This window comes from Bombus pascuorum, unplaced genomic scaffold (genome assembly GCF_905332965.1).
Source record: "Bombus pascuorum unplaced genomic scaffold, iyBomPasc1.1, whole genome shotgun sequence".
Lineage (NCBI taxonomy): Eukaryota > Metazoa > Arthropoda > Insecta > Hymenoptera > Apidae > Bombus > Bombus pascuorum.
The window spans coordinates 3517-19655 of record NW_026869739.1 but is presented as its reverse complement, the minus strand read 5'-3'; the positions used below and the strand labels follow the sequence as shown (position 1 = coordinate 19655).

The 16139-nt window shown below is 41.3% G+C and overlaps 2 protein-coding genes across 2 annotated transcripts; both read left to right on the top strand.

Annotated features, from left to right (window-relative positions):
* Window positions 1-12102: 12102 nt before the first annotated feature.
* LOC132915727 (uncharacterized) lies at window positions 12103-12963 on the top strand. The gene has a single exon (XM_060975545.1). The coding sequence runs from the start codon at window positions 12103-12105 to the stop codon at window positions 12961-12963; it is 861 nt and encodes a 286-aa protein (XP_060831528.1).
* An 8-nt stretch (window positions 12964-12971) lies between these two features.
* Window positions 12972-14655, top strand: LOC132915726 (uncharacterized). The gene is made up of 3 exons (XM_060975543.1): window positions 12972-13444; window positions 13513-13788; window positions 13845-14655. Exons 1-3 carry the CDS (start codon window positions 12972-12974, stop codon window positions 14653-14655), a joined length of 1560 nt encoding a protein of 519 aa, XP_060831526.1.
* The last annotated feature ends 1484 nt before the right edge of the window (window positions 14656-16139 follow it).

Here is a 16139-nt window from a genome sequence, read left to right as displayed (position 1 = left end):
TTTTAAAATGTACCTATCTCCTTCCAGAATTTCCGCTATCACAAATGGACCGCTAAATTTCGGATCTAGTTTCGTTTGGTTCCTTTCCTCGTTTTTCTTTAATACAAAGTCACCGAGATTGAATTTAACTACTTTGGCTTTCGCTTTATCGAATCTTTCCTTATCATACTTAGCGCTATCTTCCATATTTCGTATGGCCTGTTGTCTTACGTTGCAGATATCTATTTCCTTTTCTTCGGTATTTTCAGATAGTAGTAACCCGTAGGGTCTCGCTGTTTTACCAATTAATAATTCTAGCGGACTCGATTTAGTCACACGATGAGTGGTGCAATTTAAAGCTAACTGTATTTCGCCGATCGCGTCTTGCCATGATCGCCCGGTCGTTTCTACTGTTGTAAACATATTCTTTAATGTACCCATAGTACGCTCTACTTGTCCATTCGCTCTACTAGCACCGGTTGCTATTAGGTGGAGTTTAATTTGTCTATCCTTACAAAAATCTTGAAATTCTTTGCCGGTAAAACATCGCCCTTGATCTGCTATTATCCGAGAGGGACTGCCGAATAGAAATATGGCGGACTTAAGTGCCTTAACGGTGCTAAGTGAGTCTATTTTACGAGTGTGGTGTAAGTATACAAATTTGGTAAAGGCATCGATCAGGACAATGACGTATTCTTTCGAGTCGTTCTTGCCGCTCAGCTTTCCCGTTATGTCTACGTGAATGGTATGCCAAGGTATGCTGGTCTTAGGTATGGGATGTAATTCAACTTGCACTTTGCCTGAATTCGCCTTAGAAATCTGACAAGCATGACAGTTCTCTACGAATTTGCGAACATATTTCGCCATCCCTTCGAACCAGTAATACTCGTACAGTTTCTCGAGCGTTTTATCCCAACCTAAGTGCATAATTGACTGGTGTATGTGGTTAATGACGGACCACCTAAACCCTCTTGGTACGATGGGCAGGCAGAGGGTCTTGCCTCTCCTTTGTATTTTACGGTAAAGGGTACCGGATCGTAACTCATACGTACTCGCAATGTCTTCCGCGAGCTCGTCGTTTCGCAGTTTGTTGACGATTTCAGAAATTTGAGGGTCGCGACGTTGTTCCGCTAGTAGCCAATCTTCCGAGATTTCGGCCAGATTAATTTTCTTTTCTTCGATCTTGTTGGTGGGGGCGCGGTCGCTGTCTACAAGATTACGCGAGAAGAAATCTACGTGGGCCATTCGTTTGCCTTCTCGATACATAATGTCGAAAGTGAAAGTTTGCAAGTAAGCCCACCACCTATGAACCCTGTCACTTAGACTTACTTTATTACGAGCTGCTTTTAACGAGTTACAATCAGTGACAACGAGAAATTCCCGTCCGTGTAAATAGTGGCGAAATTGTTTAACGGCGTTTACGACTGCCAGGGTCTCTAGTTCATATGAATGATATCTGGATTCCGCGGGGCTCGTTCTCTTACTGTAATATTCTATTACTCGGTTTCTGCCGTCGATTTTGTGCATTAAAATAGCGCCGTATCCGTCCGAACTAGCGTCAGTATGTAATTCTATCGGGTAGTTCGGGTCAAATATCATCAACACCGGCTCGTTGGTCAGGATGGAAATTATTTTTTGCCTTATGGTTTCGTGTCTATCTGTCCAAGTTAGGTTTTTAATACCGGAGGTAAGTGCGTATAATGGTTTCATTACCTGCGAAAATTTAGGGACGAATTTTCGGAAATAGGAGGCTAAACCTATGAACTGCCTAAGTTGAGCGACGGTCGTTGGTGCCGGTAGAGAACTCAAGGCTTGTATTTTACCCGGATTTGGGCGAACTTCTCCGTTATGAACTACGTACCCGAGATAAAGTACAGACGTCTTGAGAAAGGAACACTTCGAAAAATTGAAGGAGAACCCGGCGTTTACGAGGGTACCTAGTACGATGCGTAATCTTTCTAGAGCCTGATCTACCGATTCAGCGATGATTAGGACGTCATCCAGGTAGACAACGACGTACGAGTGGGCGAGGCCGCCCAAGGCATTGAGAATAGCCCTCTGGAAAACGGACGGTGCGTTTTTCAATCCAAACGGCATCGTCGTATACTCGTATTGCCCGTCGGGGGTGACAAACGCTGTATATTCTGTCGAATTGGGATGAATGGGGATTTGATGGAACCCGCTGGCCATGTCGAGGCTAATGAAGTACTTCGCCCTTTGCAATCTCGCGATTTGATCCGCGATAAGAGGTAGAGGATATCGGTCCGCGACCGTATTTTTGTTTAGCTCTCGAAAATCTACGCACAACCTATCCGAGCCGTCCTTCTTCTTTACGAGTAACATAGGGCTCGCGAACGGTGAGTTACTAGGCCTTATAATTTCTGCCTTAATTAATTCGCTTATTCGTTCGCGCACTATGCTTCGCTCTGCCTCGCTAAGCCTGTAGGGGCTTCTTTGTACGGTGATATTAGGGTCGATCAGACGTATCTCTAACTGTCCCGTATTTACTCGTGCACGCGGGAAACCCGTAATAAATGAACTTTTGAATTCTTCGAGGATGGAGATCAATCGGTCTTTGTCTTTGCCGAACACCTCGGTGTCGACCCCATTAATATCGATTTTACTTTCGGCGGTTACATTGTAAACATTGGCAGCTTTTGCCCTGCAGATACTGAGGCTATTTTGGGTAATATTTACGTTAAAACCTTGGCTCAAAATTTCGCGGCCTATCATGATGTCGTAATTTAGGTAGCCGTCGGCAAGGATGTGAAAAATTATTTCCAACGCAAAACCATTAATACGTACTATGGATGCAATTTGAGACGTGCAATTAATACGGTGATTTCCTATCCCTCGCATTACTACTACTTCGGTCGTTCTTTTGCCGGAAAATTTCGAGGCTACGGACTCTTTGATTAGCGAACATTCGGCTCCAGAATCGAAATAAAACGAGAACGACTCACCCAGATGGCTTAATTTACCAGTTGAAGACTCCACCACGCAGGAGTTGACTCGACGTTCGTTATCAGGGTTGCGATTTGTTTTCTGCAGCAGCGGGCAGTTGGGTGCGATGTGGCCCTCTCCGCGACACTTGAAGCATGACACCTTGGACGATCCAGCCGGTCGGCTTTTCTCCTGTCTCTCGGTTCTCATTCTCGTACGACACTCCGCTATCTTATGCCCGGGAATACCACAGTGATGACACTTGATCCGGGGGTCAGGTAGCTTCTGCCGTTTAACTTCGGGGCCCGTTGATGGATTTCCTGACGAAGGCGCCAGCCTCTTCTTCGCGTAGTGGAAAGCATTCATTTCCGTCCAAAATTGGTCCAGAGTCTTGATGTCGCTTGTAAGCGCTAATTTCTCGATACGTTCGTCGCGCAGACTCAGGTGATGAAGAACGGCGGCGTTGATCGTCTCGTCCACGTTCAGATGACCCCACCTTGCCCCGAGGAGGGAACGGAGACGAACACCATAGGCTCCTATGGATTCGTCCTCCTGCTGAGGTTCGGCCACCATCTTTATTAGCGCTGAGGTTGCCGTCTCTTTACCACCATAGCGCATAAAGAAAAATTCCTTAAATTTGGTCCAGGTGAAGCCCTTACCGAACGGTAACCGCGCGAACCATGTTGCGGCACTACCGCCCATTGTACGGCTTAGAATGAAAAATAGCTCGTCGCTACGGATGGGTCTTTCGTCCATGAACTGACTAACAAGTGAGCACCACGCGAGCGGATCGGCGCCCTCGACTTCGGGATTGAAATGCGGCAATGATATTTCCTTGGGATCCGCACTCACCCTTTGCTCTCTCAATTGGCACTTGATGTCCCGAAGCTCCCCCATAATTGTAGGCGGTGGTGATACTCCCTTAGGTTCCGCACTCACCCCTGGCTCCTTCCATTGACTCAAGACAGCCAGAAGCCGCTTCGAAATTGTAGACGGTGGTGATACTTCCTTAGGTTCCGCACCCGCCTCTTGCTCTTTCAATTCACTCGCGATGGCCAGAAGCTGCTCCTTAATTGTAGACGGTGGTGATCCCACTTCTGATGTCGGGTTGGCGTTAGGGGCGTTTAATGAATCTTCACCAATGTTGTTCATGGTTGTCGCACCGATATTTATTACACAAGTATGGCTGATACAAGATTGACAATCGGACGCGGTAGCTGGACGCTAATGACAATGGCCCTAGGTTCGATAAAGCGAATCCACGGTCCACGGGATAACGAATATACTTTGCTTCGAAGTCTAAGTCGGATTCGACTCGTAGATTATTCACCGATCGTACAAGCACACTAGGCGTATAGCTAATGAGACTGCCAGAAAGGGAATGACTTTCCGTCACGACGACGCTGCAGAGGAAGACTATATGGGATGTGCCTAAGGGCACGAGATCATCGGATTCGTCAAAGAAAGCCTCCACACGGAGGGTGAGGGAAATGGGCGTTGCTGTTAATTGGTTAATTTCTATATCGGCGGTTAGCAAAAGATGCTAACCGCCTTTGAGAGAGAGTTCCTGGCGGGAAGCGTCGCACGTGAGGAAATCTGATCTCCCATATCTTTCCGCAATAGGTGACAGATTTACGGGCGGATAGAACAAAGACTGTTTGTCAATCGGAAGGACCAAGTCCTAAGATTTGTAGCGGCTCCTCAGACTATCCGAGCATAAACCGCGAATGATGCATCGGCATCCGGCGATCATCTTACTCAAAGAATGCGGTCCCCGTGTGACGAGCCGCGGAACTGTTACAATGTTTCATTGTCAAGTGTCGGTACTGCCAATTCTTTAAAGGAAAGCTATGTAACTTCATATCTCTGTTAAGCGGAACGTTCATCCCGTGACCGTGGCTACGCTCGGCGACCGATTGTCGCCTCGAGCCTAAAAGCTCATTGTCACGAGTTTCGAATGACTGTGTTTGGGTTATTTCGTACATGCTACGGTATTGAGGTTTTCCAAGTAACTCTAACGGAAACCCGGTGTCCTTTCATCTCCGACATATATATATATATATAGTATATGTATAGTATATAGTATATAGTATATATATATATATATATATATATATATATATATATATAGTATATGTATAGTATATAGTATATTTATATATATATATATATATATATATATATATATATATATATATATATATATATATAGTATATAGCATATAGTATATATATAGTATATATAGTATATATATAGTATATATATATAGTATATAGTATATATATAGTATATATATATAGTATATATGTAGTATATATATATATAGGATTGGTTATCGTAATTTGCCATTTATTTCAATTACTGAATTATATCTATTTAGTGTACTGTTTGTTGAAATTAAATATAAGATTGATGCAAAAATTTAATAATATACCAACAAATATAAGCAGCATAAATTTTGTCAGTATTGATTTATCGAGCATAGAATTATTTATAATTTGTACGAAAATATTTGTTATTATACGCATATTTGTTATTATACGCTGTCTCGTTAATTCGTCTTCTATTAATTGTTGCAAAATTCATAAATACGATTTGTGATCAGTTTAATGCTTGGTGATCATAATAAGTTAACATAATAAATTCTTTTAACTTTTTCATATTTTGCACCGCTATTATGTATGAATACAAAATTCTAGTGGATCAACTATTTCCTTCATAGTCCGAGTTATCGCGTCTTATATGTATGAAATATAACGATGTATTATACAACACCAACGTATTAAAATTTACACAAGTAATTTTACGTATATATGTATTCGCACGAAAGTATCCGGACATTTGCTTCGATAAGACATATCATCACATTTAAGTAGTATACAATAACATTTAAATCGGACCTTCGGTATTTTAAATTAAGTTGTCCCGTTGGATCTCTTTGGGATGAAAACCTTTAAGGATTTTAATCTGTACGTTATCGATAAATAATGTAGTAACTTTACTTTATGCTACAGCACATTGAAATGAAAGGAAGACACATCGAACGACAGTTTACAGAGGTGAAAACAAATTGTTATATTCTGTATCAAAATATTTAATTCTCTCTTCAGATTGGTTCCATCTTTTGCTCGCTTCAACGAGTATTATAACAAACTCTTAAATTATACATTTTATATATTATTTAACATTTAATACTTCTTTATTATTATTTATATACTATATCTTTATTATGTATTCCTATATTCAATGTAGCGGCTGATGTCAATGTCATAAAAACGTGTAAAATCTAGTTAACTAAATTCTCTCCTAAATTCATTTGAAAAGCTACGTCCAAACGATTTACCAAAATGATATAGTACTATTTAGCATATCTGAAGCTGCAATACCGCACATCAAATTAATCTCGTGTGGCTAGCATTGCACGATAATTAAAACATACAGTTGGCACGAGGTTAATTATTTCAGCGATATAAACAGAGAAATTTAACTACGATTTAAATATGACATTTATTTGTTATTTAACTCTTTGCAACTAGAATTTCGTTTGCCTACGAAGATGCTCTACTCGTAACACCGGTAATGAAAAAGATATTCTCTGTGACACGTACAATATAAAAGATACCTTATGTTGTAATATAATATGGAATAAGCGTCCGAATGTTTTTCTGAATCTGCCTATATACAACTTTCTTCCTTCCTCTCTTTAATTCAACGTAAGACTCAAATCGATATCGTTTATTAAGTCGCTGCGATTTTTTTTTTCTCATTCTCCCAAGAAGATTAAAAGAAGGAAGAAAAAATAGCTGCTTCTACATTGGAGCAATTAGCTTTCGATCGTATTGGACCTTCGGCCGAATAGCCTAATTAACTTAATTCCACGATAGTAGACACCGTATCAATGTCGCGATGCGGTTTAAGCGCGCTAATTTGTAAGTGGTATCATGTAATTTGCACTCGACAGTCAAGTGCAATTTCCATGGAATCGATCGTCCGACACGTGTACAACACATTGCGTCGTGGAATGCTTTGAACAATCTGCAGCTTGTTGCTTCAGTAACGTATGCTTACACTGGATCAAACGATTGTTTGATATCGTTCACAAAGTTGCTATCGCCTTCTTCGTGACTAATCAATAAGTTTATGATGCTCCGTTCTCTAACATTTCCATCTTTTGGAAAGTTTTCAGTCTTTTGAACGAGCTGCATCGGGGTTAAGTGAATGCTCGAATGAGATCGGTTCGGAGCTTCGATTGTTCGAATGGCGTTGTCTCTAATAAATAAGAAGGAGAAATATGTATTTACGACCTGTTGAAGTGGTCGCCACATCTAAGAAAACTCTACATCTGGTCTTTAGTTTTGGCTTCAAGGTTTTTCAGTCTTTGGGTAACACTGCTAGCGTGCGGATCTGGACCAGCTCACATTGTATTCCACACATTGTACTTTAATATACACAATATATATATGTCGGGTTGGCGTTAGGGGCGTTTAATGAGTCTTCACCAGTGTTGTTCATGGTTGTCGCACAGATGTTTATTACACAAGTATGGCTGATACAAGATTGACGATCGGACGCGGTAACTGGACGCTAATGACAATGGCCCTAGGTTCGATATAGCGAATACACGGTCCACGGGATAACGAATATACTTTGCTTCACAGTCTAAGTCGGACTCGACTTACTACTCGTGATACTAGGAACGCTTGATTGACTCTTAGCTAATCAGATTGCCAGAAAAGAATGACTTTCCGTCGCGACGACGCTGCAGAGGAAAATTATGATGGGGTGTGCCTAAGGGCACGAGATCATCGGATTCGTCAAAGAAAGCCTCCACTCGGAGGGTGAGGGAAATAGACGCTGCTGTTAATTGGTCAATTTCTATGTTGGCGGTTAGAAAAGGATGCTAGCCGCCCTAGAGAGAGAGTTCCTAGCAGGCAACGTCGTACGTGACCAAATCAGGTTTTCCCATAACTTCCCGCAATAGGTGACAGATTTACAGGCTGATGGAACAAAGACTGTTTGTCAATCTGAAGGACTTTAGTTAACTAAGTCCTAAGATTTGTAACGGTTCCTCAGGTTATCTGAACATAAACTGTAAACGATGCATCGGCATCTGGCGATCATCTGGCCCAAAGAATGGGGTCTGTGTGTGGCGAGCTGCGGGGCTGTTGGAATGTCTTATTGTCAAGTGTCTGTACTGCCAATTCTTTAAAGGAAAGCTATGTTACTTTATGTCTCTGTTATGTGAAACATTCATCCCGTGACCGTGGCTACGCTCGGCGACCGGTTGTCGCCTCGAGCCTAAACTCATTGTCTCAAGTTTCGAATGACTGTGTCTGGGTTATTTCGTAAATGCTACAGTATTGAGGCTTTTCCAAATAATTCCAACGGGGGGGGGGCCGGTGTCCTTTCATCTCCGACATATATATAGATGACGCACAAATAATTCAATCATATTTTTATTAACTGTGTCGATAGGTTCGTACTTTTCTATCTAATATTAATACACGATTACCTAGGAATATGTACAGAACTGAAGAAAATTAAGCAATAAAATTGGTATGGACCTACGTGACGATCGATAACGATTAACTTTTCAATTTTCATAGTTGAGTATGCGATGCGATATACGAAATTTGTTTTATCTCTCCTTATTGATACAAGATAATAGGTTTCAATGGTTCATTTTTAATTGTAAAATATCTTTTCTCCTCCCTTTTTAACTAAAAGTTACAAATTTGTAAGTATATATATATATATATATATATATACTTATTGTTATTATTAAATGTACAATAATACACATCACTTTCATTCATTTTAAAAACTTTTGACCCCCCAAGAATTGTATCAAACAAAATTATATTTTAATAATCCAAAATATATGAAGCGCTGATGGTTTATTTTGTTTAAATATGTCAACGTTTCTTTTATAAATGTAAAAATATTACAACATTGCAATGTTAAACTCGAGAATGTTCTTTTTTTATATAGATCAGATCGCTTCAAAATTATTTTTTTCTATATATTGTGAAACATTGATTATGGAATTCGTTAAGATTTTAAGAACTGGATCAATTTGATCGATCAATGATTAACAGAAGAGTGTGCTTTAATCGTGTATGTTAGATAACAATCCATTAGAAAGTTTTAGCAAGTGAAAGAAGATATATCTTGAGAATATTTTGCAAAATTCTGAATATTATGGCTATAAATTCATTTATAACCTATCAATAAATTACGCTATAAAGATAACACAATTTTTTATTTTAACTCTGTAAGTTACTTGTTTTTATCAAAATTTTCTTATTTAAAAGCATTTGATGAAATTCAAACAAATAATGACAAAATATTGTAACATTTTAACTTAATTGTTTACATTAAATATATAATTCAATACGATACTCTTATAACGTGATCACGTTTAAATTTTAATTTTTGCATTCATCTAACTTGCTTTAATTTTTTAGGGTCTTCAAAGTCTCTGGATCTCCAAAACCTTGTGCATGGATTTCGTGTTATTCAAATAAACCTATTCTCCTGTAAGGTAAATCATTATAAATCTTCTCTTATGTTGGTATGGTGAGTCTCTTTTTATTATCTTTATTACGAAATGTATGTAATCATGCGTTCTCCTTTTTATTATGACGGATTTAAATGATGTACTGCATGCCTTTACCAACGAATGCTTACAAATGGCCATGATGCTGCTCTCAATGCGATAAGCGCTGTATTAAAAATATAATTAAAAACATCAGACCAGCGGAGTGAGATCTCTATTTGTAACGTGCCGCCTGCGTATAGAAAGGAGTAAAAATCACCGTGGACTCGTCGCGGTTAGCGGTTGAACTCCAATTTGAAATTGTTTATGTCATGCTGTTAGCGCCAATCTGTTAACGCCCAACTATTAACGCCAATCGTCGCAACCTTGGGTTCGCAGGTTGATTGCGCCATTTCCTTTAGCAGATGTTTTCCTATTTTTCTTCGGGTAACTAATCAGTTACCCGATTTTATTTATTTCTTTTTTGGAATTCTTTGGTATATAGTTTACATAAAAATAACGTAGTTCTAAAAAACGTTCTCTTTGTCCAACGAACTCCCGATTCCTATACAATCTCCCCTGGTTATCTGGCGCACGCGTAACATTCACGTACTGTTGCATGCGTTGCCATTCCTATTCGTATCCTTCTTTTTATACTTGAATACTTTATTTGAATATAGAATTATAGAAAACGTTTAAGAATACATAAATACAGAAATATAAAAGATATAAAGATATAAAAATAAAAAAATACTGATAGTAAAATTATGATAGTTTGTTTTTGTTCGTTATCGTAGTCTACCGGCGGATCTTGTCCAAATACCAATTTAATTTGAGGGAATCTAGTCGTTAGAAACCTTAACATGAGTTGAATGTTCACTTTTTCTAGTGTGCTAAAGCTATTGTCATTTATCCCTATATGCAAGTGTCCAGTCTGGTTAATAAAGTGTTTAGTTAATTGATGCAACCAGTGCTGTTGGTTGAAGTCTCCTAATTCGGTCTTTGTAATTTGTTTAAAGTGTGGTCTGTTAGTCTTTTGAGTTATTGGAGCTGGGGTGATGTTTGTTTTCCAGTCGACACATTCGTCGTAATAGTTCGGGTTTTCTAAATCGGATTGAACTTTGTCATTGGTGATAAGATACAGTCGGGACAGAGCATCTGCAGCTGTGTTTTCCCTTCCCTTTTTGTATTCTATTTCATAATCATACTCCTCGAGTCTCAAACGCCATCGCATGAGTCTCGATGAGGGATCCTTAACATTTTTTAGCCATTTCAAAGCTTGACGATCACTTTGAATCTTAAATTTTCTACCAAGTAAATATTGTCTCAGTCTTTTGATCGACCATACTATCGCCAATAACTATTTTTCGGTTGTGGAATAGTTTTTCTCAGGAGGGTTCAAGGTTCGGGATATGTAATAGCATGGATGTCCGTCTTGGGAGAGTATTGCTCCTAATCCTTCGTTACTTGCGTCTGTTATTAATGTGAATGTTTTTTCAAAATCCGGGTATTGCAGTACAGGAGCTTCACAGCTAAATTCAATTATCCTATCGAAAATACTTATAATAAGCGGAGACGATGATGGGAAATGTCTACAATGTCTGAAATCTTCTATCGTTTCCAGTTCTTAATCACCCTCTATTCGCCTAATGGATTTCATAAAAATTGACCGTGCGAATCATAAACTACAAGTGATAATTGCTTCCATATGTCCTGCGAGTATTTCCAACAACAATAACTAAAGAGAAACTAAGGAAGAAAAGTATATTGGATCATGATGATGTGCGAGATACTATTCTTGTATATAGAGAATAGTTCATTTTAATCTATAAAGCCAATTATATTCTCGAATTATTTATTGATTCAAGAATATTTCAAACAGGATTTGTTTGGTTGAGAGTAATGTTGGATATTATTGAATAAATTTTCGGACAGTTTAAATAAGAAGCGGAAACGAATTATTTGTTGTTTGAACAAGTCGAAAGACAACGTGTATTAATGTAACGAGATTAATTGTTATTTACAAATACAATTTTATTTTTTGTTTATTACTTTTATTTGCTATTTATCGATCGTAGAGGGAATTTATCTTTACATAAATATAACGTTTCAATCAGAAAGATTTAAACGTTCCTGCTTAGTTACTTTTCAAAGATTCAATGTTTGTCCAGGCAAGCCACTGACGAAACGTTTTAATAAAAGCCCAATAATATGCATATAGTAAATGACAATTAATATTTGGCAATGTATTATGGCAGATATTATATTACTGTATCTACAGATACAATTTTGGTGGGTCAAATTGAGATTATATTACTGTATCTACAGATACTTGTCCTACCAAAGTTGTCCTCTTGGAACATCATTGTAATTCCGAATAATAAAGGAAATTATTACTTGCGGAAGTTGTAAGGTATAACGAATGAAGAATGTACCATTCGATTTATATAACAAACGAAATTGTAACATATACTAGGCAGTACCGCTACTCACCGATGAATCAAGAGAAGATACATCATTAATTTGAAGCTCTGTTATTCCAAGAAATAATTAAAAAGCCAAACCAAGTCCATGGAAACTCCATGCGGTAGAAAATTTTCTTACTCCAGAGTCAGAATCCAACAATCCCCTCTACATAAGGATGGAACTGGCCATCGACAGGGGGGACACCAACAGCCCTCGAAGAGGAACGAACCACCCCGGCCCAACGCCACCCAGATGGCGCCTGAAGGAGAGGAACAAACAGATGCTACAGGCGGCAGCCATCGTCTCGGCCTGGAGCTGGGACGCCCAATGCACGAGCGCAACCAGTAGTATCGACGAGGAAGCGGAAGACCTCCGTAAATACATGAACGCGGCGTGCAATGCCTCGATGCCGCGCTCCAACCCGAGCAGTGGACATTTGAACAAAGGAGTCTACTGGTGGACACCAGAGATCGCGGAGTTGCGAGAGAGCTGCAACAGAGCCCGCAGAAGATTCGCACAGGCACAGCGTCGCAGACAAACTCGCGACGAGGAAGAGATCTCCCACACATACGAGAAATACAGGGAGGCAAGACGTACCCTCCAACGGGAGATTAAGATGGCCAAAGCGCGGTCCTGGACGGAACTCGTGGACGCGGTCGAGTCTGACCCATGGGGGCGGCCGTATAAAGTAGTGACGCACAAACTGCGTACCTCGGCACCCCCGATAACAACAAACATGGATCCGATGCTACTGGACAAGGTCGTTGGGACCTTGTTCCCCAGACAGGACGACGGTGCAGGGCAGCCAGAAACGTCCCTCCCCTCCACCACACCCAACGATAACGACGAAGTGGCAACGACGACAACGGAGTGGAGTGAGGAGCTGCATGTCACCGAGGAAGAGCTATTAGAAGCGACGAAGAGGACAGCAGCCCGCGACGTGGCACCAGGCCCGGACGGAATCCCAGGCCGAGTATGGGCAGAGACGGTAAATATAATGGCTCCCCGCCTGCGACACTATTTGATAGATGCCTGAAGGACGGCATGTACCCACGGGCATGGCGAACAGCGAGACTGGTCCTGCTACGAAAGGAGGGTCGTCCGCTAGATTCGCCGTCCGCATACAGGCCGATATGCCTGCTGGACGAGGTGGGCAAGCTCCTAGAAAGGATAATTGCAGCGCGTCTAGAGGCTCATATGGAGCGACGAGAGCCTGGGTGGCATGACAGCCAGTACGGGTTCCGCCGAGGACGCTCGACAGTGGACGCGGTGAGACGGGTATGCTCTAAGGTGGAGGATATGGTCTCCCAGGAAGGAGTGGCGATAGCGGTCTCACTAGACATAACTAACGCCTTCAACTCCATCCCATGGGCAAGAATCTTAGAAGCCCTGAACTACTACGAGATACCGGAGTACCTCGTAAGGGTTATTAGGGCATACCTCTGCGACAGGTGGATCATATACAACACCAAGGATGGGGAAACGAGGAAACCGGTCGAGTGCGGTGTACCGCAGGGGTCAGTACTAGGCCCAATCCTCTGGAACACCGCTTACGACCGTGTACTTGAACCGTGAACGCTATCAGGAGACTCGGACTGAGCGTGTCACCAACCAAATCGGAAGCCCTGGGGTTCTTCGACCGGCGACGAAGAGAACCACCACCAACCGGACTGTCCATCAATATCAACGGAGAGGAAGTGCCGGTGGGACACCAGATGAGGTACCTGGGTCTCATCATCGACAGCCAGTGGACCTTCGAGCCGCACATTGAACAACTGGTCCCAAGGGTGACTGCCGCGGCCAACGCCCTATGCGGCCTACTGCCGAACGTGGGTGGAGCGGGAATGGGCGTTCGCCGACTGTACGAGGGAGTCATAAAATCCCGAGTACTCTACGGAGCCCCAGTGTGGGCCGAAGACATGATGGAGAGCCGGCGCAGCCGGCTACTACTAAGGAGGCTACAAAGGACGACCGCCATCCGCACAGCAAGAAGCTACAGGACGGTGTCATACGCGACGGCGACCGTGCTGGCCGCGTCCCCCCCTTCGAGCTGCAAGCCCTCGCACTTCAAAGGGTATACGACAAAAGGAAGATCTCATGCCTGGACGGGCGCGCAACGACGCCACCACCCGACAACAGACCACCGTCGAGTGCACGGGAAGAAGCCAAACGGGAGACATGGGAGCGATGGCGCTCTCAACTGGTCGAGGAAAACACTACACGGCAACACCGGGTTGTTCGCGCCGTGCTCCCCAACTGGGAAACATGGAGAGAACAAGGCGGGGTACCGCTGACATTCCGTATGACACAGATGCTCACAGGTCACGGAGTGTTCGGTGAGTACCTACTACGGATCCGGCGGGAGATGACCTCCATATGTCACCAATGCGAGGAAGAGGAGGATACGGTACAACACACGTGGGAGCGATGCCCGGCATGGGCAGACCAGCACGTCTTGCAACTCGACATCGGCGAGAGCGTAGCCCGAGAAGCGATCGTGAAGGCCATGTTGAGAGGGCACCAGGAATACACCGCCGTCCGCTCCTTCTGTGAGCAAGTGATGCTAGCAAAAGAGCGGGCGGAGAGAGAAAGGAAAAGGAAACGCGACCCAGCAAGAGTGGAGCGACAAAGGATACCCAGGCACAACAGGGGGGGTGGCACCGCCGCCGCCCCAGCTCGAGCGACAAGACTAGGAAAACGGAACACAAGGGATGTGGTCCCCTCCTAACGGACCAACACAAATATGGACGCCTCCCTCCTGATAAAAAAGGGGAGAACACGATTACCATTGATTGAAACAAACTTTACACAATACACCGGTATTAGTTTCTAGTGCGTTTTGATTAAATGTATTGCACCCATAAAAATAGACACAACAATACGACACAAATAATAGTAAATTTCAGATTAAATTTAGAAAGTAGTATTTGTAAGATCGTTACTATTTCGCACTTTTCCATGTATGGAATTGACCGATATGTCTTTTAGGGAATTCGTATCATTGTTTTATATTATTATTATGTACATAACGTGTTACTATGTTTACCCTTTTACTATTAGTTTACTATTATCCTATTAGATTGCGTTAGAACAAGAGGACGGTAAGCAGAATCGTGGTAATTTGTCGAATAATCAATAAAGAACTAATTATAATATTATTTTTGAAAATAGATCTGAATTAATGTCAAGTCTCATGGATATTTTTCATCGAGACATGAATATTTGAAACACGTGCATTCTCGTTTCTCACACAGTCTGACAGGAAGAAAGAAGGAAATTAGTGTATGAATGCGCGGTTCACTCACGATCGATGCAGGTAGAAAGTACTTACGAGGGAGAGTGTAAGGCGAGCGGAGAATGGTGGATAAGAATGGGAAACGGATCAGCCAAATGACTGGCAGTCAGAATAATAATAGTCCTGGTGTGTAATTGTAAGTGTGCCGCGTTTTCATGTCGTAAACAATGCACGTAGTAAAAGGGTAAATAGAGAAACGACCTTGTAAATGATTCTTTGTCGATTACACGTTTGTCACGTTTGTTTACCAGCTAGACTATAGTAAGTGCTATTTTAGTAGAATGCAAGAAAATTGTGGGTGTCACGTTTAACCGCAGTTTCATACAAAAATCTGAACTTTAGAGCGAGAACGTTGTTGTGGAAGTAATGATAAGTAGAGTGCAGATGTTTGTATAAATTCATATTTTTATAAATTGAAAAAATGAAATCTGAGTAGACAATTGTTTTGCTATAAATGTTATAATGAGTACTATGCCGTGTATGTTTCATATTTCGTTCGATCTAATACTTCATATATAAAACCTATAGTACTCATTGCTACATATATATCTATTTAATTAATAGTTATTATTAATATTTGTAATAAAACAATTATCTATACAGGAAGCATAAAAGTTTCAGTAACGATATAGTACATGACATTAGCATTATGTTAGGCATTATTTTACATTAGTTTTGGATTCCCGTTTTCTCGCTTGCGTGAAGGAAAAGGATTAGACTCTTGCTTCGTTGGAATTGAAACTTAAATAACTCAGTTTAATATTCCTTTGAAATTACTTAACTTGTGACTTAGAGAGTACACATAGATACCCCCCGACCATTACATTAAACAATTGTACGTCCCTGTTTATAAAATATGTACGTTGTCATTTACTATATAACATTTTGTTCAATCTTAATATCCAACTCAGCGATCT